The following is a 23943-nucleotide window of genomic DNA, read 5'->3' as shown; positions in this document are numbered from 1 at the left end:
CCCCATCCTTCCCTGCACACTCCAATGACCAGTGGTCATCAGGGCTGGGTGGCAATTTTACCTGAGCTCAGAGCACAGTGGTTGCATCATCCAAATATCTTTAGTGTTAAGCACAAGACCCTAGGCGTGCTCCAAGAGAAGGGACCTGGTCAGCCTCTCCTGACCAGGATCCACAGCCCCAGCAGCCTAGGACAGCCAGGTTCCAGCACAGCTGCCCAACAAAGAACGGACTACATGTTTGTGTGCACAAATGGCGGAATTTATTAGGTAAGGTGTCAGTGCAAACGAGGGGAAAAGAAGTGTACTTAAATTAGCTGCAGAAAGACAGCCAGAAGGCACGTGCGCAGGAACCTCCATGGGGGCAGCGGCTGAATCAACAGGTGCACAAAACGCCATTTGCGTTGGGTCAGCAGCAGTGCTGGGATCTGAAGGCCACCTGGCGGCACACCTGTGCCTGCACTGAGGTGGGCTGGCTGTGAGAAGGGGGGGGACCTCGCCCAGCCCCAGCCCACTCTGGTCCGTGGTTCTTTCTACCCAGGAGTCTGCAGGGTGTCAGGACACTTAAACTGCCATTTTCAAGCTGAACTCCAAGGCCGCTGGCTGCCCTGATGGATTCACAAGCTCACCCCAACAAATGGCTTATCAGGACCACACTCGGCTGCCCACAGTACTACTCTCGGTGATGGAAGGGCAGTTACGAGAACACTACAGGAAAGCCTGCGGATCACGGCGTTCTATCCGGGTCGCTCAGGAGCAAGTCTGGATGGGAACAGCTCCCAGCCAAAAGCAGTCAAGACTCTTCTTCCTCCTCGTTCTCCTCCTCTTTGATCTCAGAAATCTTGTCTATGGATTTCAGGATTTCAGCAACAAGATTCAACTTCTCAGCTCCAGAAATAAGCTGCCTACAACAACAAGCACATTAGGAGCAGCTTCAGGTGCTCAGAAGCACCGAGTGGCCTGTGCCAGGGAGGCGCTGCAGAGCACAACCCCCTCAGAGCCACAGCTGCGACTGGGGTTTCTAGGTCCCACCCGGCGTGATCAGGCCTTTCTCCTGGCTCTGTACTCAGGAATCATTCCCACTGGTGCTTGGGGGACCATCTGAGGTCCCAGGGATTGAACCCGGGTCAGTCCCATGCAAGGCAAGCGCCCTCCCTGCTGTATGATTGTTCTGGAGCCAAACTGCAGACTTTAAGCGTCTTCCTTAGGTTCACCCACAGGCGACCCGGACTCAGCCCACCTCCGGTACTAATCACTGCCCAGGCCCTGCTGGGCGCCGCCGCCCGGAAGGGGTCAGGGAGTGTCTCCTCGTTAGGATTCTTTCAAAATCTGCATCTCAGGACCTCAGGCCAGTCGCACCAGAGGAGGTGGGTGAACCCTCCCAGAGGTGGAGTAAAGGCACCGCTGCCCCAGCAGACACGCACTTAATGGAGGTGTGTGCGTTGCTCATGACCAGGCGGAGATTCTGAAGAGCCGTGTCCGTGTTCTGCCTCACCACTGTCAGGCTGGCACCCTCGCCCGAGCGCAGGGCTTCGTTGTCAAGCTTGAGGTTAGAGACCTGTATCTAGGGGGGGTGGCTGGTTCAGAGACCTGTACCTGGGCTGGTCAGACTCGTACCTGAGGGGGGTGGTCAGACCCATACCTGGGCGACTGATCAGACCCATACCAGGGGGATGAGTCAGACCTGCCTGGCGGGAGTGGGGATGTGGGGGGGAAGGAGTGTCCGAGTGTCCCATGTAAACTGTTCGGGGGTCCCAGTGTAGGTGCCATGCCGTTTCCTTCAGGAACCGGAACCCGCTTCGCAGCCAGCAGAGCGCAGTTACCTGGAGCAGACTCATCTCCTGCTTCAGTTTCAGCACCTGGTTTTCTGCCTTCATGGCCCGTTTCTGCCCCAAGAGAGAGCAGAGTCAATGTGGGCCCTGCAGCTCGCTTGCCCCCCCCCCCCCATGAGCCCCCCCCCCCCCCCCCCCCCGCCACCGCACCGTCATCAGCTCTAGGTTCTGCTCCACCTGCTGGACCACGGACTCCAGGTCGTGGTAGTCGCTCTCCTCCTTGGCCATCTTCGCCTCCAGCTTCCGCTCGAGCGTCCTCACCCTCAGCACACAAGAAAGGGTGGGGTGAGAAGTTGGGGCTCCCCTGAGCCGGCCCCAATCGAATGAGGGCCCTGGGCGCCCTGAAGGAGCAGGCGCAGGGGCCTGGGAGGGGCAGATTCGCAAGTGACTGGGACACAGGCCAAGGCACGCGGAGCCCGGGGAGCGGCCTAAGAGCTTACATACATTTCCGTTTGAGTTTCAGAGAAGCTTTGAACCTCAGTCAGTTTTCTTCTGAGCTTAGAATTTTCCTCTTTCAGCTGTAGAGAGAGAAAACCCTGATTACACGTGGGCCGTGCCAGGCTGTGGCTGGAGCAGGTGCGGCTGGGCAGGAGGCGGCCGCCAGCTCTGTCCTTTGACAGGACGCTGGGCTCCGGGCTGCTCGGCCCTCCTGAATGCAGGTGCTGCTCAAGTCTCCACTCGGAACATGGGACCAGGCGCCGAAGGAAGGGCTGCCCGGGGCCCCAGAGGGAAGCCCCTCATCCCGCTGGCCCCCACTCACTGCCTCGTAGCTGATCTGCAGCGCTCGGAGGTGCCGGTCTCCTAGGGACTCTCTGTGGGTGAAGTCGCCGGGGCTCCCCGTGGGTGAGATGCAGGCGTCAGGGTCCCCCAGAGTCCAGGAGGGCAGGCACTCGGGCCCAGGGCTCAGCTCGGATGGGGAGAAGAAGGACACATACTCGCTGCGGGGGGACGTGTTGGCGGCTGCGCGTGCGGGCCGGGCCTGCTCCAGGGAAACCGGCAGGTAGGCGCCGGCCCAGCTGTCCTCATCGTCGTCATCGTCCTCATCCAGAAGGTCGCCAGCCCCCGTCAAGTCTTCGAAAAACGACTGCTGGTACTCTAGGCCGTAGCTCATGGTTTGGGAAGTTGGGGAATCCAGGCCGAGGCCCAAGGAGTGCCCCGGGACGCCCTGCGGAAGGCCGAGGGCTGGGCTCAGCCCGGAGGGCCCGACCCCTGATCCTTGACCCCAGATGCCCCGCGGGCCCAGCTTGCCTTGGTGTAGGGCCTGCTGGGCTCCTCGTCCAGCAGCCCCAGGTTCTTGGTCTTTAGAAACTCCTTGAAGGAGAAGGGATTCGCCTCTTCCAAATCTTCCAGTTTCTCGTCTGAAATACGCACGGCTGGAGCTCTCGGGGTGGCTGGACAGAGGGTCGCCCTTCCGGAAATGCAGCCCAACCTCCTGTCCCCAGTGTGCCCTGAGCCCTCACTGGCTGGATGCCACCCCCAGCCCCGTGCTGCAGCTGGGCAGCCTGAAGCCCAACTGGCCAGGTGGGCGCCACCTGTGCTGGCCCGGGGAATCCCCAATCCTGGACCCAGAGCCCTCTGGGGTCCTCCCTCCGACCCAGGCGGAGAGGGAGGGTCCCCACCTCGCTACCTCCAAAATGTGTCTCCAGGGGGCCCAGTGTCGTCTTCAGACCTTTTCCCTTCCCATAGTCAAAATCTGCAGACACAGTGGCCATCCTGAGCAGGCACCCAGAGGGTCGCTGAGGCCCAGTGCAGGGACCCTCCAAGGCACCCCATAAGGACCACCGGCGCTGGACACCCCCAGTGCCCTGGGTTGCCATGAGCCTGAGATTTTGGCGTGACCACCATAAGCCAATGGGGGGCATGTGAGGCAGCTTGTGGGGGAACGTGGGGTCACCGGGTAGTACGGGGGGAGAGTGGGGTCACTGGTCGGTACGAGGAGTGTGTGGGGTTATCGGACAATAGAGGGGGGAAGTGGGGTCACCAGTCAGTACAGGGGGAGTGTAGGGTCACTGGTCGGTACCAGGGTTGTGGAATCACTGGTCAGTAAGGGGTAGTGCGGGATCACTTGTCAGTAAGGGGGGGATTGTGGGGTCACTAGCCAGTACGAAGAGAGTGTGAGGTTACCAGATAGTACAGGGGGGAAGTGGGGTCACCAGTTAGTACAGGGGTCACTGGTTGGTACCAGGGCCTGTGAGGTCACCAGTCAGTATGGGGGGAGTGTGGGGTCACTGTTGAATACCAGGGGGGTGGGGTCATTGGCCAGTACCAGGAGGTGTGGGGTCACCGGGCAGTACGGGAGGGAAGTGTGGTGTCACTGGTCAGTACAGGGGGAGTGTGGGGGTCACTGGGCAGTACAAGGGGGAGTATGGGGTCACCAGGCAGTACGGACTGAGTGTGGGGAATACTGGGCAGTACTGGGGGAGTGTAGGTTCACCAGTAAAGGGTAGTGTGGGATCACTGGTCAGTACAGGGGGATTGTGGGGTCACTGGTCAGTATGGGGGGAGAGGGAGTGTGGGGGTCACCAGTCAGTACTGGGCGTTGTGGGGTCACCGGGTAGCACTGGGGATATGGAATCACTGGTCAGTACGTGTGTATGGGGCCACTGGTCATTGTGGGGGGGGGGTACTGGTCAGTATGGGAGGGGGTGTGAGGGGGGTCACCGGTCAGTACTGGGGGGTGTGGGGCCACTGGTCAGTACGGGGGTGGGGGAGTGTGGGGCTCCCAGTCAGTACAGGTGCGTATGGGGGGGGTCACTGGTCAGTATGGGGAGAGCGTGGGGTCAAAGGGCAGTACGGGGGGGGGAGTGTGGGGTCTCCGGGCAGTACGAGGGGAGTGTGGGATCACTGGTCAGTACTGGGGAATGTGGGGCCACCAGGCAGTACGGAGGGTGGGGGAGTGTGGGGCTCCCGGACAGTACGTGTGTGGGGGGGGTCACTGGTCAGTAGGGGGGGGCGGGGGGGGGTGAGCGTGGGGTCACCGGGCAGTATGAGGGGAGTGTGGGATCACTGGTCAGTACCGGGGGGTGTGGGGCCACTGGTCAGTACGTGTGTGCGTGGGGTCACTAGTCAGTACAGGGGGGTAAGGTGGGGGTCACTGGTCAGTACTGGGGAGGGGGAGTCACCGGGCAGTACAGGGGAGTGTGGGATCACTGGTCAGTACCGCGGGTGTGGTCAGTACAGAATAAGGGTGTGGAGTCACTGTCAGTATGGGGTGGGGGGAGGGTGGGGCCACCAGTCAGTCCGGGGGTGTGTGCGGGTGGGGGTGGGGCGGTCCGTACGTGTTAGTGGTCACCGGTCAGTCCGAGGGGTGTGCGGTCGCGGTCAGTCACTATTGGACACGGGGTGGGTCGCCGGGTAGCACGTGGGCTGCGGGGTGGCGGCCGACCCTCACCTGCGTCCGACGCCGCCGAGGCCAGCGCGGGGCCGGGCACGTAGCACATGAAGGCGGGTCGGGGGCCGGGGCCGGGGTCGGGGTCGCGGCCGCGGGGCCGCTCGCAGTCCAGCTGGGGCAGGCAGGGCCGGCGCTCGTAGAAGGCGGGAGCTGCGGGGACAGGGACACTCAGCGCCCGGCCGGGCGGGGCCTGCCCGGCCCGGCCGCCGCTCACCGTCCGGGACGACGAGGCTGCGGGCCCGCGCCAACGGGGGGACGCCCGGGCGGCGCGCGTAGCCGGACATGGCGCGGCTAGCCCGGCCGCGGCCGCCGCATGGCCCCGGCTCCGGCCGCTCGGCCGCCGCCGCCGCTCCCGCTCCGCGTACCGGAAGCGCGCGCCCGAACGGAGGCCGCGGGGGCGGGGCTCCGGCGGAAGCGGAAGTGACGACACGGCGCGCCGCCTGGAGGCCGCGGGCGGGGTCTGCGGCGGAAGCGGAAGTGACGGCAGAGGCGCGCGAGGCCGAGATGGCGGCGGCGGTGGTGGCGGCGGCGACGCGGCTGCTGCGGGGCTCGGGCGCGTGGCGCCGCCCGCGGCCGAGGTGCGCGGTCCTCCCGCCGCCCTGGCTCGCTCGGGGGGTGCGGGCGGGGGGCGGGGCGCGACCCCCGCGGAGCCGCCTGACCCGCCGTCCGTCCGCAGGTGCGGCGCGCCCCCGAGCAGGCCGTTCAGCAGCGGCGGCGCGTACCCCGGCGTCCCGCTCTCGCTCCCCCTGCCCGGCGTCCCCAAGCCTGTGTTCGCCACGGTGGACGGGCAGGAGAAGTTCGAGACCAGAGTGACCACCCTGGACAACGGCCTCCGCGTGGCCTCCCAGAATAAGTTCGGGCAGTTCTGCACGGTGGGAGGTGAGGGCCGGCCGGCGGGCCCGGGGGGCGGCGCGGCGCGGCGCGGCTCGGGCCCGATCCTGACCCCGCTGCTTCCCCGTGCTGGCCAGTTCTCATCAACTCGGGGTCGAGATACGAAGCGAAGCACGTCAGCGGGATCGCACACTTTTTGGAGAAGTTGGCGTTTTCGGTCAGTGTCTGTTTTGTGGCGTTGAGGTCTTTGCTGGGCAGTCAGGTTTTCTCCAGAGGGTGGTTTGAGGAGATGGTCTAGCTGGTGACGGTAATGACAGTCTACGAGGTAGGCGTGGTGTTTGAAAGCCAGCGTAAGCGTAAGAAACACAGTTGCAGGGTCAGAGAGAGAGCACGGCGGGAGGGTGCTTGCTTGCGCACTGCCACCATGGGTTCCGTCCGGGGCATCCCATATGGTCCCCCGAGCCTGCTGGGAGTGATTCCTGAGTGCAGAGCCAGGAGCAACCCCTGAACACTGCAAGGTGTGATTCCCTCCCTCCCCCCCAAAAAAAGACAAAGTTTGTGTTTGGTGGCTCGGGACAATGTTGGGCATAGGTCGTTGCCTTGTGTTCAGTCCCATCAAACCCCATCAGGAGCCATCCCCAAGCACAGCCGAGCAGGGCCCAAACCTTGTGCCCAGTCTGTCTCTTGCGTGTTCTGCTGCCTGACTCTCTGTGTGTCCTTGCAGTCCACTGATGAGTTTGGCAGCAAAGATGAGATCCTGCTTGCCCTGGAGCAACACGGCGGCATCTGCGACTGCCAGACCTCGAGGTACCAGGCTGTGCCCCGTGCCCTCTGGCCTGTTCACCCTCTGTCCGTCCTGCTGCGCCCCTGCAGATGCTGTGGCGGGGCACACAGAGGCAGCAACACTCGACAGCTCTGCCCCAGGGGAGCACATTCCAAGGCCAGGGGCTGGAGGTGCCTGTTGGGCCAGACGTTGACCTCAGTGCAGAGCCCATGGGGGAGTTGGGGAAAGCGGCAGCCAGGACGAGGCCGGGCCCTGCAGAGGCATCACCTGGGTGCAGCTGGGGGCGGCAAGAGCGCCAACATGGTTTGTTTGGTGGAGGGACCTGGACAGTTGGTTCCGACTGGGCCAGACACTCTTTTCCCCCGCTCTGCTCGGGACCCTCCAGCTCCCGGGGTGCTGCCCAGAGTGGCTGGCACGTCCGGGCCCCGTGTGCGCCTCCTTGTGGCACCCGCACTCTGCTGGCCGACTCAGGGCCAGCATGTCATCTTCCCTAGGGACACGACCATGTACGCTGTGTCTGCCGACGTCAGGGGCCTGGACACGGTGGTGGGCTTGCTGGCTGGCGTGGTCCTGCGCCCCAGGCTGACAGGTGGGTCCGGGCTGCAATGAGGGGCCGCTGGGAGGCAGGCAGGCTGGGACAGGCTGGTGAGTGGCCGCAAGCCCGGCTGAGGTCTCCCTGTCTCGAGCGCCTGAGCAAGGAGGGCTGTGGTGCGGGGCAGGCCCAACGTGGCATGGCTCTGCCTTGGTGGCGCAGGTGACCCAGTCTGGCCTCGCATCTGCAGATGAGGAGATAGAGATGGCGCGGATGGCTGTCCAGTTTGAGCTGGAGGATCTCAACATGCGGCCGGACCCTGAGCCGCTCCTCACAGAGATGATTCATGAAGTGAGAGCCATGGCCAGGGCCCATGGGCAGGAGTTGGTCACCCTTTTCTTTGGGTGGGTTGGGGGTCTGCCCAACCTCGGGTTCAGCCACGTGCAGGGCCAGCACTCTATGCTGGCTCTTAGCTTGGGGTAGCAGGCACTGGTGAGCAGGTGGACACCCCTGAGGGCACCTCTGCTCTCCCCGCAGGCGGCATATCGGGGAAACACCGTCGGCCTCCACCGGTTCTGCTCCGTGGAGAACATAGCCAGGATCAACCGCGAGGTGCTGCATGCCTACCTGAGGAACTACTACACCCCCGACCGCATGGTGCTGGCGGGCGTGGGCATGGAGCACGAGCACCTGGTGGAATGTGCCAGGAAGTACCTCCTGGGAGCCCAGCCGGCCTGGGGGCATGGGCCGGCGGGAACCGTGGACCGCTCGGTTGCACAGTACACGGGCGGGATTGTCACGGTAAGGCCGGTCACCTGCGCTCCTGGGCCAGATGTGGGAATGAGCCGCGCGTGGCTGCTGAGGCATGCCTGGGTCTCGGCACCACCTCCCTTTCTCCTGGAAGCCGGGTCATTAGGACTGAGACGCTTCTGGATGGTTCATGTCCTTCGGGGTTGGTGGCTCAGGGTAACCCCGGGCCATGCATCCTCTCGTGCCAGCTGGAGCGAGACATGTCGAACGTCAGCCCTGGGCCCACTCCGTTCCCCGAGCTCGCGCACGTCATGCTGGGCCTGGAGAGCTGCTCCTTCCTGGAGGCCGACTTCATCCCCTTCGCCGTCCTCAACATGATGATGGGGGGTGGCGGCTCCTTCTCAGCGGGTGGCCCGGGCAAGGGCATGTTCACCAGGCTCTACCTCAATGTGCTCAACAGGTGGGTGCGCCGCGCGGCCCCGTGTGGGATGGGGCAGTGGCGCTGGTGCCAGGACTGACTCCCTCTGCCCCACAGGCACCACTGGATGTACAGCGCCACCTCTTACCACCACAGCTATGAGGACACAGGGCTCCTGTGCATCCATGCCAGCGCCGATCCCCGCCAGGTGAGATCTCGAGCTCGGGAGGGTGCAGGGGGGTACTGTCGGCCAGTGCTCATAGCCGCTCCCGTAGGTGCGGGAGATGGTGGAGATTCTCACTAAGGAGTTCGTCCTCATGTGCGAGGCGCCGGACGAGGTGAGTGCAGGACTGGAAGCCCAGGGGGCCCCGGGGCCACGTTGGGCCTCTCCCGGGACGTGGGTGGCCTCTGGTGGCTGTGTGTCTCTCACACTGGGCTGAGGCAGGGACCATCTCTGCCCCTCATCTGTCTGCTCGGCTTCTGACTTGTCTGAGTTCCGTGGGCTCGGCTCTCCAGCATGGGTTTGGTGCGGGTGTGGTTACAGGCCTCTGGTATGCATCAGCAGATCTCAGGGCACTGGTTGCCCTGCGCCCCCAGAGGCTCAGTGCAGATCCCCTTGGTACCGGAGGTGGCCCTGGCCGGCCACTGTTACCCTAGGCTGTCTTTCGTCCTGCTTCGTGGGTTTCATCAATGTACTGACCACTGCCTTGCCCTGCCTTGCCCGGGGGTCCCACACCAGAGCACATGCTACAGCCCTCAGCTAGGAGCCGGGCACGTTTACACAACCAGATACGTGCAAGCATACATATGTATAGTTGTATACGTGTGCATGTACGTATAGGCTTGCGTGCAGACATTCACTTGTAAACGTGTTCAGTATGTGCAGACAACCACACGCACATGTGCATTAGGCTCACATCGTGCACACATGCTCACGCATACATGAGTAGACTGACGTGCGTGTGCACGTTCATGTGCACACATAGACTTACACGTGAACACCCATGCGTAGACTCGTGCGTGCACGAGTACTCACATTTGCGTACACATTTACACACTCACATGCACTCGTGTAGACTCAAATTATGCACACACATTCACGCAATTGCATGAGCATGGTGTGGTGTGTGAACATCTGGTCTGCATATCTTATGTTCCTTCTCTTGTCATGTGTTGTTATTAGAAAGAGAAGCACCGAGGGATGAAAACGTTTAAAAAATCAACACGAGGGCTGAACACTGTTGGGTGGGCCCCAAAGCCCCCAGAGTAGACTCTTAGAGAGTTATAATGAAGGGGGTCAGAGCAAGATAGGATAAGCAGGGAGGGCATTTGCCTTGTACGTGGTCAACCCGGGTTTAATCCCTGAGCACCGCCAGGAGTGATTCTTGAGTGCAGAGCCAGGAGTAACTCCTGAGTATTGTTGGGTGTGACCCCCCAAAGCCAAAACAAAGAGCCGGTGAACAGAGTCTGAGAAGCTGCAAGAACCCAAACCCTTGCCGTGGACTGTGTGGCTATTATGCAGGGTTCCACCTGTGGTGGCGTTCTCTGGTCCTTGTTCTGGCCGCGGGGGAGCCTGGCTGGGCAGGATGCAACTGTCGGCCCCTCCAGGTAGAACTGGACCGCGCCAAGACACAGTTGATGTCCATGCTGATGATGAACCTGGAGTCTAGGCCTGTCATCTTTGAGGATGTGGGGAGACAGGTGCTGGCCACGCAGTCCAGAAAGCTGCCCCATGAGCTGTGCGAGCTGATCCGTGAGTGTCCCCATCCCCGCAAACGGTCGGGATCCCTTCCAGGGAGGGGTCTTCAGGAGATCGAGGCTGCAGAGCTGCCTCCAGGCTCGGGTGGGGCTTAGCTGGAGGCAGCCCTGCCTGAGGACCTGTTCTCAGCCCCATCCTCCCCATGCCAGTGGGAGAACCCTGGCCCTGGCTCGGGAGAGGAGTTGGCACCCGACATTGCCCTTTCTCCAAGCAGGCCAGGTGCAGCCCAGCGACATCCGAAGAGTGACTGCCAAGATGCTGCGCGGGAAGCCTGCGGTGGCTGCCCTGGGCAACCTGGCTGGCCTGCCCAGCTATGAGCACATCCAGGCGGCCCTGTGCAAGAACGGCCGCCTGCCCAGGACCTACCGGCTCTTCCGCTAGAGCTGTCCACGTGGTCTGTGGGGGCAGCTCAGGCTCCAGCCGGGGTGTGTCCGAGGCTTGGGTGGGCTCTGCCCACCACCCCAGGGAACCCTGCTGGGTTTGCAGGAGCATCCTCGATCTCGCTGTGCAACTCGTCAGTGAGCCCACTCAGAGTGCGCATGTGTGTGTGTGTGTGTGTGTGTGTGGCGGGGGGCCAGCTTGGGGCCTGGGGTCACCTGCCGTCACCTGCCGCAAGGAGCATGGGATGGGTCACAGCCTGCGCGGCCTTGCTGGAGGAGAACCAAGAAGCCCAGTTCCGGGTTGGGGGCTGCTGCAGTGAGGGGTTCTGAGTCCCAAAACAAAGCCTCCGGAAGCCTGGCCTTGCAGTCAGGTGGGTGAGGTTTGAGGGCTCGAATAAACACCTCGAGAACAGAACTCTCCGCTGCCTTCACTTCGCTGCCCTTCCCAGGCGCCTCCATCTACCCCCGTGCCCCTAGCGTGCCTGGATGACCCTCTGGAAGCAGCTTGGCTTCCCTCTTTGGAACCTGCTGGAAGCCCATGCCTGCTCCCCAGGGGTACCTTCCCTCCCACACAAGTCCTGGAGTGGGCCCACCTTGGCGGCCAGTTCGTCCGGGCTCTGTCCCATCACGTTCAGTCTTGCTCACCCTCCTCCCTGCCTCAGGCTGGCAGCAGTGTGCAAGCAACTTGGTTCTCAATGTAGGGGACAGTGACAAGCTCTGGTGGCTTCGGGCTGGGGCTGAATGAAGGGATGGGGGAACTGGTGCAGGCTCAAGGCCCAGAGCTGACCTCTGGCCAGACAAGGACAGGCGTGCCCCTCGAGGGTCCCTGCAGTCTGGGCCGGCTGCCCGATCCCACCCCTCCAGGCTGAAGACTGAGACAGCTGTGGGGGCACATGCCCCACACTGGCAAGCAGTGGTACGTGGGGTCTGTTCTCAGATGGGCATGCAGAGCCCAATGTGGCTGGAACTTAAGGGTCTTTATTTGCATTTATTTATAAATATGGAAAAATAAATAATTTAAGATGCTGAAACACCCCACATCTACACATTGAAGCCCATGTGTTTGTTCAAGGGGAAGAAGGCAGCAAGCAAGAACAGTCTAGATCCTGCCCAGATAAGGCTGGTGATGCCTGGTGCAGCTGGTGAGGTGGTGGCACGCTGGGCTTCAGGCATCAATGGCCAGAACTGGCTCATTAGCGCCACTAATGGTCCCTCAGACGGCCTGGGGAGGGCCCCCTCGCACGTGTCTGCTGCCTGCTGCAGTGTGGCCCTGGGTCACCGGAGCGTCCAGGAGGGTGGGGCAGGTTAGTGCAGGGTGGGCAGCAAAGGCCGGGCCTTGGGGCTGGGTGTCTTCCGCCTCACGGCCTGGGGTGGTTCTCAGCCGTGGCTCTGCAGCAGACTCAGGAGATAGTACACACCAGACTGGCACTGGTGCCCCGCAGCGCCCGCTGTCGCTGGAGCTCTTTGGAGATGCGTCTCTTGATCCCGAGCAGGTATAGGTCCCGGTCAAACTTGCCGGCGGCCAGCGGGATGCTGTGGGCGGACGAGCTGTCAGGGGTGCCCCACGGTTCTCCTACACCACGCCACGCCACCACCCACAGGCACAACTCGGAGCTCAGCAGGTACTGACTTGTCTCTGCCCGGCCTCACTTTCACCCGGAACAGGCCGTACACAGGCCGGTGGTCCGAGGTCCTGACCCCGCGGCAGCAGGCGTAGTGCAGTGCACAGATGTCATCCGTGTGACGGCTCCTGTACAGGACACGGTCCTGGGGGCAGAGGAGAGCTGGCACAGGCTTGAGGGAGGCGCCCGCCCCTGGCACGCCCCCTCCTGCGCTGCTGACCACCTCCGGGCCAAATGCTCACCGTGTATGAGGGCGTCCGCTGCTTGGCCGAGCTGTCGTACGAATCCCTCCCGATATCGAACTTGTACGACGGCAGGAAATGGATGTCTGCTTCCTGGAAGCCCTTGAAGATGGAGCCTAGGGCAGGCCAGGCCTCAGCAGGGCAGCAGCTGGGGCCGCACCACACCCCCCTCCCCAGGAGTGGCTGGGGCAGCACCTCTCCTCATCTCCCGCGTCAGTTGGTCACGCTGCAGCAGGGCCTGCACGTCGGGCCCCAGCTCCTGCCTGAGGACAGCGTCCACAGCTGCGCGGCCCCCGCTCAGGCGGAAGTTGAAGTCTCCAAACCAAAACACTCCGTCGAAGCGTGTGGTGACATCGGCTGGGGCCCGGGGGTGGGGGTGGGGGGGGCAGGAAGCATGAGCCAGGTGGAGCTGGGGGCCGGAACGGAGGGGGGGGGAGGGGGAAGGGAGGGGGATGAGGCCCTATAGGCTGCCACGCCCCCTGCCCCCAGGGCCTCACCTGCGTCCGAGCGGTAGGGGCTGGTGTTGGGCACGTTCCTGGGCAGGCTGAGGCCCTGCACCGTCTTGGAGTAGTCCAGCAGTCGCTCACTCACCTTCCCGTCCCCAGCTGCAACACATGGGGTACAGGGGCGGCTCAGTGCTGGCCGAGCCTCCTGACCACGAAGCACTGCGGATGCCCCCGGCCCCAGACTCACACGTGAAGTGGGACGTGATGAAGAGAAAGGAGGTGCCAAAGAAGGTGAAGCTGACGCCCAGGGCGCCCTTGGTCTTGATCTGGGACACGATGCGCGTGGTCACCGTGGAGCTCTCCACCTCTGTGGGGACAGGCAGGGGCTGGCAGGCGGCCTGGCAGGACACCCCCGCCCACCCAGGCCAGGCCCCTGGGGCCCACCTGAGCAGAACCAGATGAGGTCTCGGCGGATGAGCACAGACATGTAGAGGGCGCCGTGCGCCACCGAGTGCAGCATCACGTAGTGCGGGCCCAATGTCTCCTGCAGCCGCGCCTCCCACTCGCGCCTGCAGAGCAAGTCCACAGGGGCACGTGTGTCCTGGGCACCACCAGGACTGATCCCTGAGCCAGAGCCAGGAGTAACTCGAGTGTGGCCGGGTGTGGCCCCAAATCAAAATCAAAACCAACCAGAACAAGCCCTGGGGTCTGGGGAGGGCTCCCTGGACGTCTGGATCCCGTGGGCGAGCAGCAGGTGTGCATGGGGCCCCTCTGCGGTCAGGTGGGTCACGCAGGGGCCCTTACCTGTCAGAGCAGCCCTCCTGGACGCCCACCACGTACAGGTCCTGGGCATAGTCGGCCTCCGTGGGCAGCAGCAGCTCATCCAGGTTGGCGGGCAGCTCCTGGCACAGAGCACATGCAGCCAGTCCAGGACACGGCCTGCACTCCCCTGAGCTGCCCGCCTGCCGCAACCCCACACTCTCACAGGAAGGTGCGATGCCCGCTCGCCCCCACTCACCTTCTGACCCTGCATGTTCCACGTGGCCACGTACAGCGCCAAGTTCCGGTCCGGGAAGTAGCGGGCCAGCTCGTCTGCCCCCATCAGGGCCCCGCTGGCTAGGAGGCTCCCCTGCAGGTAGCTCCTGTGGGGGGCCGGCCCCGGGCTGTGAGTGCCTCGGGGAGGACGGTGTGTGTGTGTGTGTGTATGTGTGTACTGCATGTGACTGTGTGTGTGTCTGTGTGTATACAGGAGATGTGTGTGACTGCATGTGACTGTGTATGTCTGTGCACCAGTATGTGTGAGGGAGTGTCTGTGTGTGTCACTGCATATGAGGGTGCGTTTGTGTGCACCAGTATGTGCGCGAGAGCTGTGTGTGTGTGTGTGTGTGCGTGCGCCAGTATGTGTGAGGGAGTGTCTGTGTGTGTCCTGTGTATGAGGGTGCGTTTGTGTGCACCAGTATGTGCGCGAGAGCAGTGTGTGTGTGTGTGTGCGTGCGCCAGTATGTGTGAGGGAGTGTCTGTGTGTGTCCTGTGTATGAGGGTGCGTTTGTGTGCACCAGTATGTGCGCGAGAGCTGTGTGTATGTGTGTGTGTGCGCCAGTATGTGTGTGGGAGAGTCTGTGTGTGACTGCGTGTGAGGATGTACGTTTGTGTGGGGAGTCTGTGTGACTGTGTGTGCACGCCAGCATGTGTGTGGGAGAGTCTGTGTGTGTGACTGCGTGACGGTGTGTGTATGTGTGTGTGTGTGTGTGTGTGTGTGTGTGCACGTGAGTGTGCCCTGGGTGGGTGAGCGGCACGCTGTGGGCAGGAATGGTGGCCAGACACGGAGCTGGTGGAGCCAGCCCCTCTCTGGGGATTTGAACTCTGGGCCCAGCTGCTGGGTAGGCAGGACCGAGAATTGGGAACTTCACTCTCGGGCTGTGACCTGGCCTCTAGAGAGCTGGGGGAGGGGGGACGGGGCAGAAAAGGGTGACACGGACTTCATACACAAACAGGCCCAGCGGTGCAGACCGAGCAGGAGCATAAGAGCAAGCCCGGGAGGCACCCCGGCAGCAGCGCACAGGCCTGTGGGGACAGACCCGAGGGGGGGGCCGAGCCAGCCCAGGGCCCTGGGCTCCCTGGCAGCTGGGGGCAGAGGGAGGAGTGAACCGCAGGCTCCAAGGGCTGGAGGGCCAGGGTGAGGGGAGCCATGGGGGCGGCCACAGGGGCGGGCGGCCACTCGGCGGCCCTACCTGCTGCGGACGTCCGTGGTGCGGATGGGTGCCAGGAGACTGAAGGCGGACCGGGCCGAGCCCAGGGAGGAATCGTCACAGGCCAGGGGGCTGGGCGGCCGGCCGGGGCCCGGGCTGCCGGGGGCGCGGGACAGCCGGGCCTGCAGGCGGGGCTTGTAGTCCCAGTCAACCTTGTTCGAGGTCCTCAGGGTGCCGGAGGCCACGCTCATGTCCAGGGCGGGTAGTGGGCGCGGGGGCGGCCTCGGGGCCAGCCTGGACGCGCCCCCGGCCCCGTCTCGCGGCAGGAGGTCCAGAGAGGTACTCACCCGGGTGGCCGCGCCGCCTGCCCAGGGAGCCCGGCGCGGCCCCGGCAGCTCCTGCAGGGAGGAGCTCAGGCCGAGCGCGGGGCCGGCGGGGGCGCCGGGGGCCTCGGCGGGCAGCGAGCCGCGGGCCGGGCTGGCCCCGTTGCGGGACGCGGGGCGGTCGGGGCCGGCCCGGCTGCGGCGCCGCCGCCAGCCCGTGTCGTCCAGGGACAGCGTCCGCTCCAGCCGGGGCCTCGGGGGCGGCCTGGGGGCCGGGGCTCCGGCCGGCGCCGGCGGGTCCTCGCGGCCGGGCTTTGCCGGGACATTCGGAGGGAGCGCGGGGCCGCCGGCGGGGAGGCCCGTGTCCGCGCTGGCCGGCCGCGGGGCCGCCGCCAGCGTGGACGGCATCGTGGGGCGCAGGTGCCCGCCGGGGCCTGTGGGAGGCCGGGCGGTCACCGCCAGGGCTCGCACCGGCCGCGGCGCGCGGCTCGGCCCGCGCCCACCCGCCGCCCAGGGCTCAGCCCGCTCCCGCGCCCCCGCCCCTCCGCGCCGGGGCTCCGCTCCGCCCCGCCCGGCCGGCCTCGGCCCGGCCCCGCAGCGCCCCTAGCGGCCGGAGGACCCGGGCGGGCGTCCCGCCCTCCCCCGCGGCCACCTCAGCGCCCCCGCGCAAGCTCTCCACGCGCAGGGAAAAGGGGGAATCCTGAGAGCGCAAAATATTTATTTAACAATTTGCAGTGAAACAATTTGCATTTAGGAAAAATATCAGCTCCCGCCCGGAGGAAGCGTCTGAAACGAGGTCCTGGCGGTCACTGGAGGAAGGGAACCCAGGACACTGGCAGGCGCAGAAGCTGCCCGGCCATTCCCAGGAGACAAGCGGATCCAGTCGCACTGTGGAAGATTCTAGAAAGTACTGTCTTCCCTAGTGATCGGGTGATCCCACATGTGCACAATTTCTACAGATTCGATAAACCAAGCAAACGATGGGCCCCAGCAGAACCTACAGAGAAAGCGCCTACTGATTCGGTCAAGACCCCGCTCAGCCCAGCTCTCCTTGGTCGCTGCCAGTGGGGTCAGTCTCCACCCCCGGGGTCTGGCGCTTCGGTATGGCTGAGTCAGGGGCAGCGACAGAAGAGAACCAACCAAGTATCAGATTCCACAGTTTTGCCAGAAATTATTGTAAGCCACTTCCTGCAGGACCCACGGCTTAGGGGTGTCAAGTGAGCACGCCCACGGAGCCCTGCAGAGTCCCGGTGCCGCAGTGGTCAGGAGGGCACATGCCCAAGGCCCGTTTTGGTAGCTCCTGCCCAGGAAGTGGCCGTGGCACGGGCGGATCAGCCCCTCCTGCGAGGCACACTCTTCCGGACTCTGCGGTGCCACGGGCTCAGAGGCCCACACTCTCCGTCCAGCACCCTGGGGCCAATCCAGCTGCCGAGAACAGCTCATGGTGCGGACCCAAGTGGGGCCTCCTGCTGCCTTCTCAGGGCTGGTGGGCACGGAGACACGGAGGTGAGGTTGGGAGAGGCTCTAGCTCAGCGCAGCCTGTTTCCTTCCACCCATGCGTCCTGCCCGGGAGCTTCCTGAGGTGGCAGCCACCTGCAACCGAGAGTAGCGCTGACTGCCACCTGCCGGCCTCAGGCAAGAGATGTGGGTCAGCACCCCGAGGAAGGTGCCCGAGGGCCGTGTGCTGGAGGCTGTCCACTCACAGCAGAGCTGCAGGACACTCCGGGCAGGGGAGAAAGCACCTGTTGAGAAGCACAAGCCGCCCTGGAGCAGATGTGCAAACAAGGGATCTGCAGGAGACCAAGCCACTGTGAAGGCACAGCAGGCCGTGTGGGGCAGTGGGGGTGCCCCCGGAGACGGCAGGCGGCCACACACTTGAGAGGGGGTGGGAGGTAGCAGGAGGGAGAAGGCAGAGAAGAATGAATAAAATGTGCCAGAGCTGCCCTTGAGGGGGTGGCCAGGGTCAGCTCAGTAGGAGTGACCAGCCCCAGGTATGTCAGCCCTAGGGTCCATGGGAGGGGACAGCAGGACACTTACTGGTGTAAACTGCACAGGGTTGTAGAAAGGCACTGCCCCCCCGGGGGGGTGCCCTGCAACAGGGGCATCGCCCGGAGCCTGCAAGCAGAGAGAAACCAGCCTCAGTGTAGCAGAGGCCGAACAGCCGGCCAGAGGAGGATGAAACACATGCAGCGCCCGGACATGTGAGCAGGAGAACGAGGGCTCAGGCCTACATGCCGCGGGAAAGCTGCGTGCCCTGGCACAGCCCGGGTGATGCACCCCTCCACCTCCATGTGCACCAAGTGGGCTTCTGCCATGCGTGCAGCCACGCACTGGCACCAAGGGGCCACGACACCAGGGATCCGGCTTCAGGGCTGCACCGCGCCCCAAGGCCAGTGAGGAAAGGGAACGCTGAGCAGCCCTCAGCCGGACACAGAGGCACCCGGTCTGCTCCCTGTCCGTGCAAGCTGCAGCCATGGGTGCCTGGTGCAGGTGCCAGCTCACTTCCCGTGATAACAGGCCACTGAGCTAGGGCGTGAGCGCTCCGACAACAAGAGCGCACAGGGCAAGCGAGCGAGCCGGCACAGGCCCGGCTTAGATGCACTGTGCCCACGGCAGGCTCCAGTCAGTCCTCCTCGGACTGCAAGACGGTGGAGGTTTGACTCTGGCACTTCAAGTCCAATAAAGTGTCTAAACAACCTACCAGTCACATCTGGGGGCGAGGGGAGGAGGTTGGGGCTCACTGGTAGGGCTCAGGGATTACTCCTGCCTCTGCACTCGGGGGTAACTCCTGGTGGGGCTCAGGGACCATATGGAATTCCAGGGAACAAACCCAGTGAGCTGCATGCAAGGCCTGTGCCCTTCCCACTGGGCTGTTGCTCTGGACCTAATTTTCTGTTTGTTTGGGTCACACCTGGTGATACACAGGGTAACTAACTCCTTGCTCTGCACTCAGGGGGAGACCTCCTGGTGGTGCTCGGGACCATATGGGCTGGAGCGATAGCACAGCGGTAGGGTGTTTGCCTTGCACGCAGCCAACATGGCCGACCCGAGTTTGATTCCTCCGCCCCTCTCGGAGAGCCTGGCAAGCTACCGAGAGTATCTCGCCCGCACAGCAGAGCCTGGCAAGTCACCCGTGATGTATTCGATATGCCAAACACAGTAACAACAAAGTCTCCAATGGAGACGTTACTGGGCCCGCTCGAGCAAATCGAGCAAATATGGGATGCTGGGCTGAAATCCTGGTTGCGAGTATGCAAGGCAAGGGCCCTACCCACTGTGCTGTCTCTCTGGCCCTCATATTTCATTTTTAAAGGAAGAGGCCACGGGACACACAAACGCAAGCTCTGGGGCAAGTCTCAGGCAGGGACTGTGGGAAGCGCTTTACTCTCCCCCATGGGGCGCATCTGCTCTCAAGGGCAGGCGTGACACTGCGGAGCCATGCAGGAGGAACAGAGATGGTGGCTGCTCCCGAGGCCAGCCCGGTGCCCGGCCCGGCCCTCTACGGGCCCCGGGGCAGCACATCAGCCTAGCCTCTGGCCTGGACACTGTCCCCACTTCAGAGCCGTATGGGATGCTCCCCTGCTGCCCCTCCCCGCCCCCCGGGGACAGGTAGAACCAGGGTGGGGATGCCCCGCGCCCTCTGCCCCCTCACCGTGGGCTCCTCCCCTTCCGTGCCGGGCCCCTCTGCAGAGGGCAGTGTATCTGCATCTGTGAAGGAGACAAGTGGGTGAAGGCGTGTCCCCGGGGCACCCCCTCAGGTCAGACAGAGGCCGGAACCTTGGGCAGCCTACCTGCTTGCGTGCCCCCCACAAGGGCTGGGATGGGGAGTGGGGCGAGCGGGGCGAAGAAGTCTGCAGGGGCCAGGGCCGGGTCACTGCGCTGGGTGCCCCCAGGGTTCAACACGTCCACATAGCGCGCCCTGGAGCCGGCTGCGAGAGAGGCGCATCAGGCCGGTGCGCCACCTGGAGGCCTCATGGTGGGAGGCGGCGGCTCCCAGCAAGGCTGAGAGGGTTCAGGCTGCTGGGCCAACACTCCGCAGAGCTGACACCGCCACCGTCCGCGGGAGTGACAGTGTGACTCTCTGGGGGGGTGGCTATCACTCTGCGGGTTGTCACTGTCCATAGGGCTGTCACTCCCTGTAGGTTAGGTTGTAATTGTCCGTGGGCTGTCACTGTCCGTGGGGCTGTCACTGTCGGCGGGGCTGTGAGTGTCTCTGCGGCAGGGCAGTGGGTGGGTGAGCGGCAGCTGGCCCCCCGCTGCTTACCTGCTTTCCTAGAGAACATGTTCACAGAGGCTCTGGGGGCCCCTCCAGGCCCCGGGGGCGCAGCCTGTGGAGCCTTCAGAAGTGAGGTGGGGGGTGGGGGCGGAGCCTTCTTCTGCAGAGGGAAAATGGGTGTCAGAGGAGCCCTGGGGTTTCGGGAGCCCTGGCTGCCCGGCCCCCTCGGCCACCCACCTCCTCTTCCGGCTCATTGACATCCACCCAGCGGTTCTTCTTCTCGTCCCAGACAATCTGCAGGCGGGAGAGAAGCAGGAGCGGAGCTGGCGCAGGCCCGAGCTGGGTCAGTGTGCAGGGCCCCTGGCCACCCCTGGCCTCCACTCACCGACTTGTTCTTGTCATCGGGCAGGTACGCCTCGGTCCGCTTCTTGCCATAGAGCCAGCGTGAGAAGAACCAGGGCTCACTGCTCTGGAGAGAGAGCTCGCATCAGCGGCACCCAGCCCCACCGCAGGCTGCAGACGCAGTGGCCCATCTTACGTCAGCCAAGGAGAGTCAGGACAAGGCGCCTGAGAGCACTTTCCCGGGCTCAATGCTGGCGCCTGGCCTCCGAGGGGCAGCGAAGGGTCCCCAGGAACAGTGGCCCTGCTTTCACTCACAAGAGAGGGGAAGCAGGAAAAGCAGGTCCCGGGCGGGGCCAGCCTGTCGGGGGCAGCCCCCTGGAAACCCACTTAAGCTTTTGGGCCACACCAGGCGGTACTCAGGGCTTACTCCTGGCTCTGCTCTCAGGGTTCACTCCCGGTCAGCTCAGAGGGACCATCTAGGGTACTGAGGGTCAAATCTGGGTCAGCTGTGTGCTAAGCAAACACCCTCCCTGCTGGCCCATCATTCTGGCCCTAGGAAGCCCACTTTGAAGTAAGTGTCTGTTCACTTATGACACCTGTAATTAGAGAAGAGCTTGAAATACAAATTCTGTGAAATTAAGAGGTGTAACTCACGAGGCACCACTGAGAGAGCAAGCCGCAGCCCAGTGGCTGTGGAGGTCCCCCAGGTTTAAGTCCCTCCCTCCTGCACACTGAAGGCCCAGCAGGGGGTGCCGATAAGGACCCCAGCACAGCTGCAGGAGATGCTGGGCTGGGCACAGCCTGAGGCAAATTCCATCCGCCTCCCGCCACACAGCTGAGCCATGACGCCCCCACCGCCTGCCAGCCTCACTATGGGTGGAGGCCGGTAGGACAGCGATAGAGGACGGAAACTGCACGGTGCACCTGAGTATCGTTCCACAGCGATGAACTGTGGCTTCCAGGTGGCATTTGGAGTGACACTGTGTACAACAGCAGCCCCAGAGAGGACGGGGCAAGTGGGACCTCAGGCCGGTCACTCCCACTGGTGTTGACCCACAGCCCACTGAAGCCTGGTTCTGGGCAGAGTGTACGATACCCTGGGGTCACTCCTGGAGGTCCTCGGGGGGGAACACGAGGGCCGCGTGGAAGGCCGCCGCCCTCCCTGGCATCCTCTCTCCCCAGCCCCCGACTGACCTTCTTAGGTTCCTTGGGTTCCTTTTTGGCCGGTGCGGCTCTCTTCATGTCCTGGATGGGCGATGGGGCGGGAGGCGGTGGCTCCCACCCCACAGAGGGCTCGTAATCCTGCGGCATCCTGGGGGGACCCTGTCCCAAGGCAGCAGAGAGTGGGCTCAGCAGGAGAGCAGTATCTACCCAGGCTGGCCAGCGGCACACAGATGTGGCAGGAAAACCCATCAGCAGGACACGGCACTTTAAAGAACGACTTAAGGGGGCTGAAGCGATAGCAGAACAGATAGGCGTTGGCCTTGCACACGGCGGACCTGGGTTTGATTCCCGGCATCCCATATGGTCCCCCAAGCACCGCCAGGAGTAATTCCTGAGTGCAGAGACAGGAATAACCCCTGAGCATCGCTGGGTGTGACCCAAAAAGAAAAAAAAATTAAAAAAAATAAAGAACGACTTAAGGGGCCAGAGCGACAGCACAGCAAGGAGGGCGTTTGCCTTGCATGTGGCCAACCCGGGATCAATCCCCAGCATCCCATATGGTCCCCTGAGCACCGCTAGGAGTGACTCCTGAGTACAGAGCCAGGAGGAACCCCTGGGCACTGCCAGTGTGACCCGAAAAGACTGAGTAAAAATTTTTTAAAGTAAAAAGATGAAGAGTGACATAAAGAACAGTCACTCCTGGGCCAGAAAGCACAGGGCTAAGGCACTGCTGTGCATCCAACTGATGTGCTCAAGCCCCGACACAAGTGTCCGCGAGCACTGCCAGGCCTGAGCCCTCAGTGCGGAGCCAGGAGTAGTCTCAGCTCTGTGCAGGGGCTCAGAAACATGCAGACTCATTCCTGGGTACGACACTGACTGTGATGCAGGTATGACGCTTTGCTTTCATTTGGCAGGGGGTAGGGGTTGGTTTGGGGGCCATACTTGGTTATGCTCAGGAGCCACAACTGGCTCAGAGCCTGGTGGTCACCTCCAGAGAGTGCTCTGGGGACCAATCAGCACCAGGAATCAAACCCAAGGCCTCACTCGCAAGGCGCCCAGCACCCTCCGAGTCCCAGTTCCCTTTCTGCAAGGAGGTTTTGAATGCCTGTGGAGGGCTTCCTCAGAGCTGGGCCAGAGCGAAGAGGGCTCCGGAGAGCAGGCTACCCCTTGGGATGGGCTCGGAGCACAGGGGGGCTCTTTACTCAGGGGAGTCCAATAGAGTGCTCTCTATTTCCAGGAACTAATGAAGACTCAAGTTTGTGGACTTTCTGGTTTAGAAAGAAGCTAGGCCTTGGGTTGCTCGTCAGCAAAGGCAGAAGAAGTCAGGAAGACCAAGGCATTCTACACAGGGACTGCCCTGGTTTGATTTTGAAGACTGGTTCTGTTTTGGGGTTATATCCAACAGTGCTTGGGGGTACTCCTGGCTCAGTGCTCAGGAACTGTGCGGTGCTAGGGCTTGTCCCCAGGCCTCCGCACGCCAAGTGTACTCCTGCCCTTCTGGCTCTCCCCATGGCGCCACTGACAGTCCTCTCCAGCCACTGAAGGGGCTGCTTTTTGTGGTGTTGCTGTTTTGGACCCAATTCCACAAGCAGACTCATGCTACAGTGCTCTCTTGACACAGCAATGAAAAAAAGGGGCTCTCGGAGTCTGTCACCCCTCCCCACTTGCAGCCAGAGCAAAAGGAGTTGGAAGCCTCCTGAGACTCAGACAAACTTCTGGGAAATGCAAACGTGGAAGTACCAGATCAGCAGGGGCTCCGCCCACATCCCCTTCTCTGAGCTCCGGGACCAGGTGTCTGCCGGGGGCCTCCTGCAGCGTTGCTCCTGCGAGGGACATCGGGGAGGCACTCAGCGGGGCATGGACACCATGTCCCCCTCCCTCCAGCACTATCTCCGCAAGTGGGGCAGAGATGCTCCCGGCAGTGGGCTTGGCTTTCAGAGCCAGAGCAGGCGGCAGGGATAAGACCCACCAGGCCAGCCGGCGGCACCACGGCCGCTCTGTAGCCCAGTTGGGTCAGTGATGTCACCTGTCTCCTCCCCAGCCAAGCCCGGCCCCTGGCACCTTGCAGACCCACCTGGCTCCTGGAGAGGTGGGCCGCCGGGTGGCAGGCCAGGCCCGGGGTACAGAGCTGTGGGATCGGGCACTGAGGGTTCTGGAAAGCCCAGCACAGATCCTGGGGGCGCAGGCACAGGAAACATGGGCACCCCTGTAGGGAGGGCTAGCTGGCTGCCGGGAAGCCTCTGTGGCGCTGCTGGTGGAAGGCAGAGGACCATCAGCTGCGGGCCGCAGGCTGATCAGCCCGGGAGGGCCAAGGGGGCCTCCTCTCTGCTTTCTCAGTTCGCAGACTCCTTGGCATTCTGGGGCCCCCAGCTCTCCCCTGGGCCTCCAACAGGCCCTGACCTGCATGCCCAGACACCTCGGGCCTGCAGGCCAGGACCCACCTGAAGGCAGTAGCCGCACACTCTGGCCCAAGGGCTCAGCAGCTGGCATCAGGGGGGCCAGCAGTGGGTTGTCAGGGCCCGGGCCTGAAGGCAGAGCTGATCCTGGACCCTCGCACAAGCCCACGTCGGAACTGGGTGAGCTGGGACGGCACTTCGGGACGGCTGCATCCTGGCGCCACACCAGAGAGCCCTCCTGTGGGCAACATGGGTACCAATCATGCACAGGCCTGGCGAGCCTGTCCCGGGGCTAGGACACATACCCTCAAGCCTACTATCCACAGCAT

General features: G+C 63.3%; 4 protein-coding genes across 9 annotated transcripts in view; 1 reads left to right on the top strand and 3 right to left on the bottom strand.

Annotated features, from left to right (window-relative positions):
• Positions 1-243: 243 nt before the first annotated feature.
• Positions 244-5605, bottom strand: ENTR1 (endosome associated trafficking regulator 1). 3 transcript variants are annotated; one of them, XM_056132946.1, is made up of 10 exons: positions 5435-5605; positions 5221-5370; positions 3457-3522; positions 3078-3220; positions 2590-2994; positions 2274-2347; positions 1980-2091; positions 1821-1883; positions 1422-1561; positions 244-902 (listed from the first exon to the last, which is right to left on the bottom strand). In XM_056132946.1, exons 1-10 carry the CDS (start codon positions 5502-5504, stop codon positions 791-793), a joined length of 1335 nt encoding a protein of 444 aa, XP_055988921.1. In that variant the 5' UTR covers positions 5505-5605; the 3' UTR covers positions 244-790. The 3 variants fall into 3 exon arrangements, with proteins under 3 accessions (XP_055988921.1, XP_055988922.1, XP_055988923.1); XM_056132947.1 differs by having other exon boundaries at positions 3078-3187; positions 5435-5604; XM_056132948.1 differs by lacking the exon at positions 3457-3522 and having other exon boundaries at positions 3078-3187; positions 5435-5603.
• Positions 5606-5683: 78 nt separating this feature from the next.
• PMPCA (peptidase, mitochondrial processing subunit alpha) lies at positions 5684-19932 on the top strand. 2 transcript variants are annotated; one of them, XM_056132945.1, is made up of 13 exons: positions 5684-5798; positions 5897-6099; positions 6189-6268; positions 6776-6858; positions 7330-7424; positions 7618-7718; positions 7905-8168; positions 8366-8577; positions 8653-8743; positions 8811-8873; positions 10144-10288; positions 10509-10675; positions 19923-19932. In XM_056132945.1, the coding sequence occupies exons 1-12, from the start codon at positions 5725-5727 to the stop codon at positions 10673-10675; spliced, it is 1578 nt and encodes a 525-aa protein (XP_055988920.1). In that variant the 5' UTR covers positions 5684-5724; the 3' UTR covers positions 19923-19932. The 2 variants fall into 2 exon arrangements, with proteins under 2 accessions (XP_055988920.1, XP_055988919.1); XM_056132944.1 differs by lacking the exon at positions 19923-19932 and having other exon boundaries at positions 10509-11117.
• INPP5E (inositol polyphosphate-5-phosphatase E) lies at positions 12019-15987 on the bottom strand. Its single transcript, XM_056132941.1, has 10 exons — positions 15216-15987; positions 14003-14126; positions 13789-13886; positions 13429-13553; positions 13232-13351; positions 13036-13143; positions 12734-12895; positions 12539-12654; positions 12305-12441; positions 12019-12207 (listed from the first exon to the last, which is right to left on the bottom strand). Exons 1-10 carry the CDS (start codon positions 15902-15904, stop codon positions 12075-12077), a joined length of 1812 nt encoding a protein of 603 aa, XP_055988916.1. The 5' UTR covers positions 15905-15987; the 3' UTR covers positions 12019-12074.
• SEC16A (SEC16 homolog A, endoplasmic reticulum export factor) overlaps positions 16200-23943 on the bottom strand; it is a 24173-nt gene continuing 16429 nt past the window's right edge. For 2 of the 3 annotated variants that reach the window (XM_056132935.1, XM_056132938.1), the window contains 11 exons: positions 23660-23852; positions 23293-23466; positions 22959-23041; positions 21249-21377; positions 20098-20181; positions 19950-20006; positions 19761-19872; positions 19288-19425; positions 19149-19204; positions 17534-17611; positions 16200-17089 (listed from right to left, as the gene is read on the bottom strand). In XM_056132935.1, coding sequence (XP_055988910.1) covers positions 17021-17089; positions 17534-17611; positions 19149-19204; positions 19288-19425; positions 19761-19872; positions 19950-20006; positions 20098-20181; positions 21249-21377; positions 22959-23041; positions 23293-23466; positions 23660-23852 — 1173 coding nt within the window. In that variant the 3' untranslated portion in view covers positions 16200-17020. The remainder of the gene's footprint in view (positions 17090-17533; positions 17612-19148; positions 19205-19287; positions 19426-19760; positions 19873-19949; positions 20007-20097; positions 20182-21248; positions 21378-22958; positions 23042-23292; positions 23467-23659; positions 23853-23943) is intronic. The other variant, XM_056132936.1, reaches the window with a different exon arrangement.

This window comes from Sorex fumeus, unplaced genomic scaffold (assembly GCF_029834395.1).
Source record: "Sorex fumeus unplaced genomic scaffold, SorFum_2.1 ptg000095l, whole genome shotgun sequence".
In the NCBI taxonomy this organism is placed as follows: domain Eukaryota; kingdom Metazoa; phylum Chordata; class Mammalia; order Eulipotyphla; family Soricidae; genus Sorex; species Sorex fumeus.
This window is presented reverse-complemented; position numbering and strand designations above follow the sequence as displayed.

Coding starts and splice junctions, on each gene's coding strand:
- ENTR1 (XM_056132946.1), bottom strand. CDS start 5,504: ATGTCCGGCTACGCGCGCCGCCCGGGCGTCCCCCCGTTGGCGCGGGCC. Junction 3,523..5,220: donor CTCGGCGGCGTCGGACGCAG/GTGAGGGTCGGC, acceptor CTGTGTCTGCAG/ATTTTGACTATGGGAAGGGA. Junction 1,884..1,979: donor AGAACCTAGAGCTGATGACG/GTGCGGTGGCGG, acceptor CTCTTGGGGCAG/AAACGGGCCATGAAGGCAGA.
- PMPCA (XM_056132945.1), top strand. CDS start 5,725: ATGGCGGCGGCGGTGGTGGCGGCGGCGACGCGGCTGCTGCGGGGCTCG. Junction 8,169..8,365: donor ACACGGGCGGGATTGTCACG/GTAAGGCCGGTC, acceptor CTCTCGTGCCAG/CTGGAGCGAGACATGTCGAA. Junction 10,289..10,508: donor TGAGCTGTGCGAGCTGATCC/GTGAGTGTCCCC, acceptor TTCTCCAAGCAG/GCCAGGTGCAGCCCAGCGAC.
- INPP5E (XM_056132941.1), bottom strand. CDS start 15,904: ATGCCGTCCACGCTGGCGGCGGCCCCGCGGCCGGCCAGCGCGGACACG. Junction 13,887..14,002: donor GGAACATGCAGGGTCAGAAG/GTGAGTGGGGGC, acceptor GCTCTGTGCCAG/GAGCTGCCCGCCAACCTGGA. Junction 12,208..12,304: donor GTGAGGCCGGGCAGAGACAA/GTCAGTACCTGC, acceptor GTCCGCCCACAG/CATCCCGCTGGCCGCCGGCA.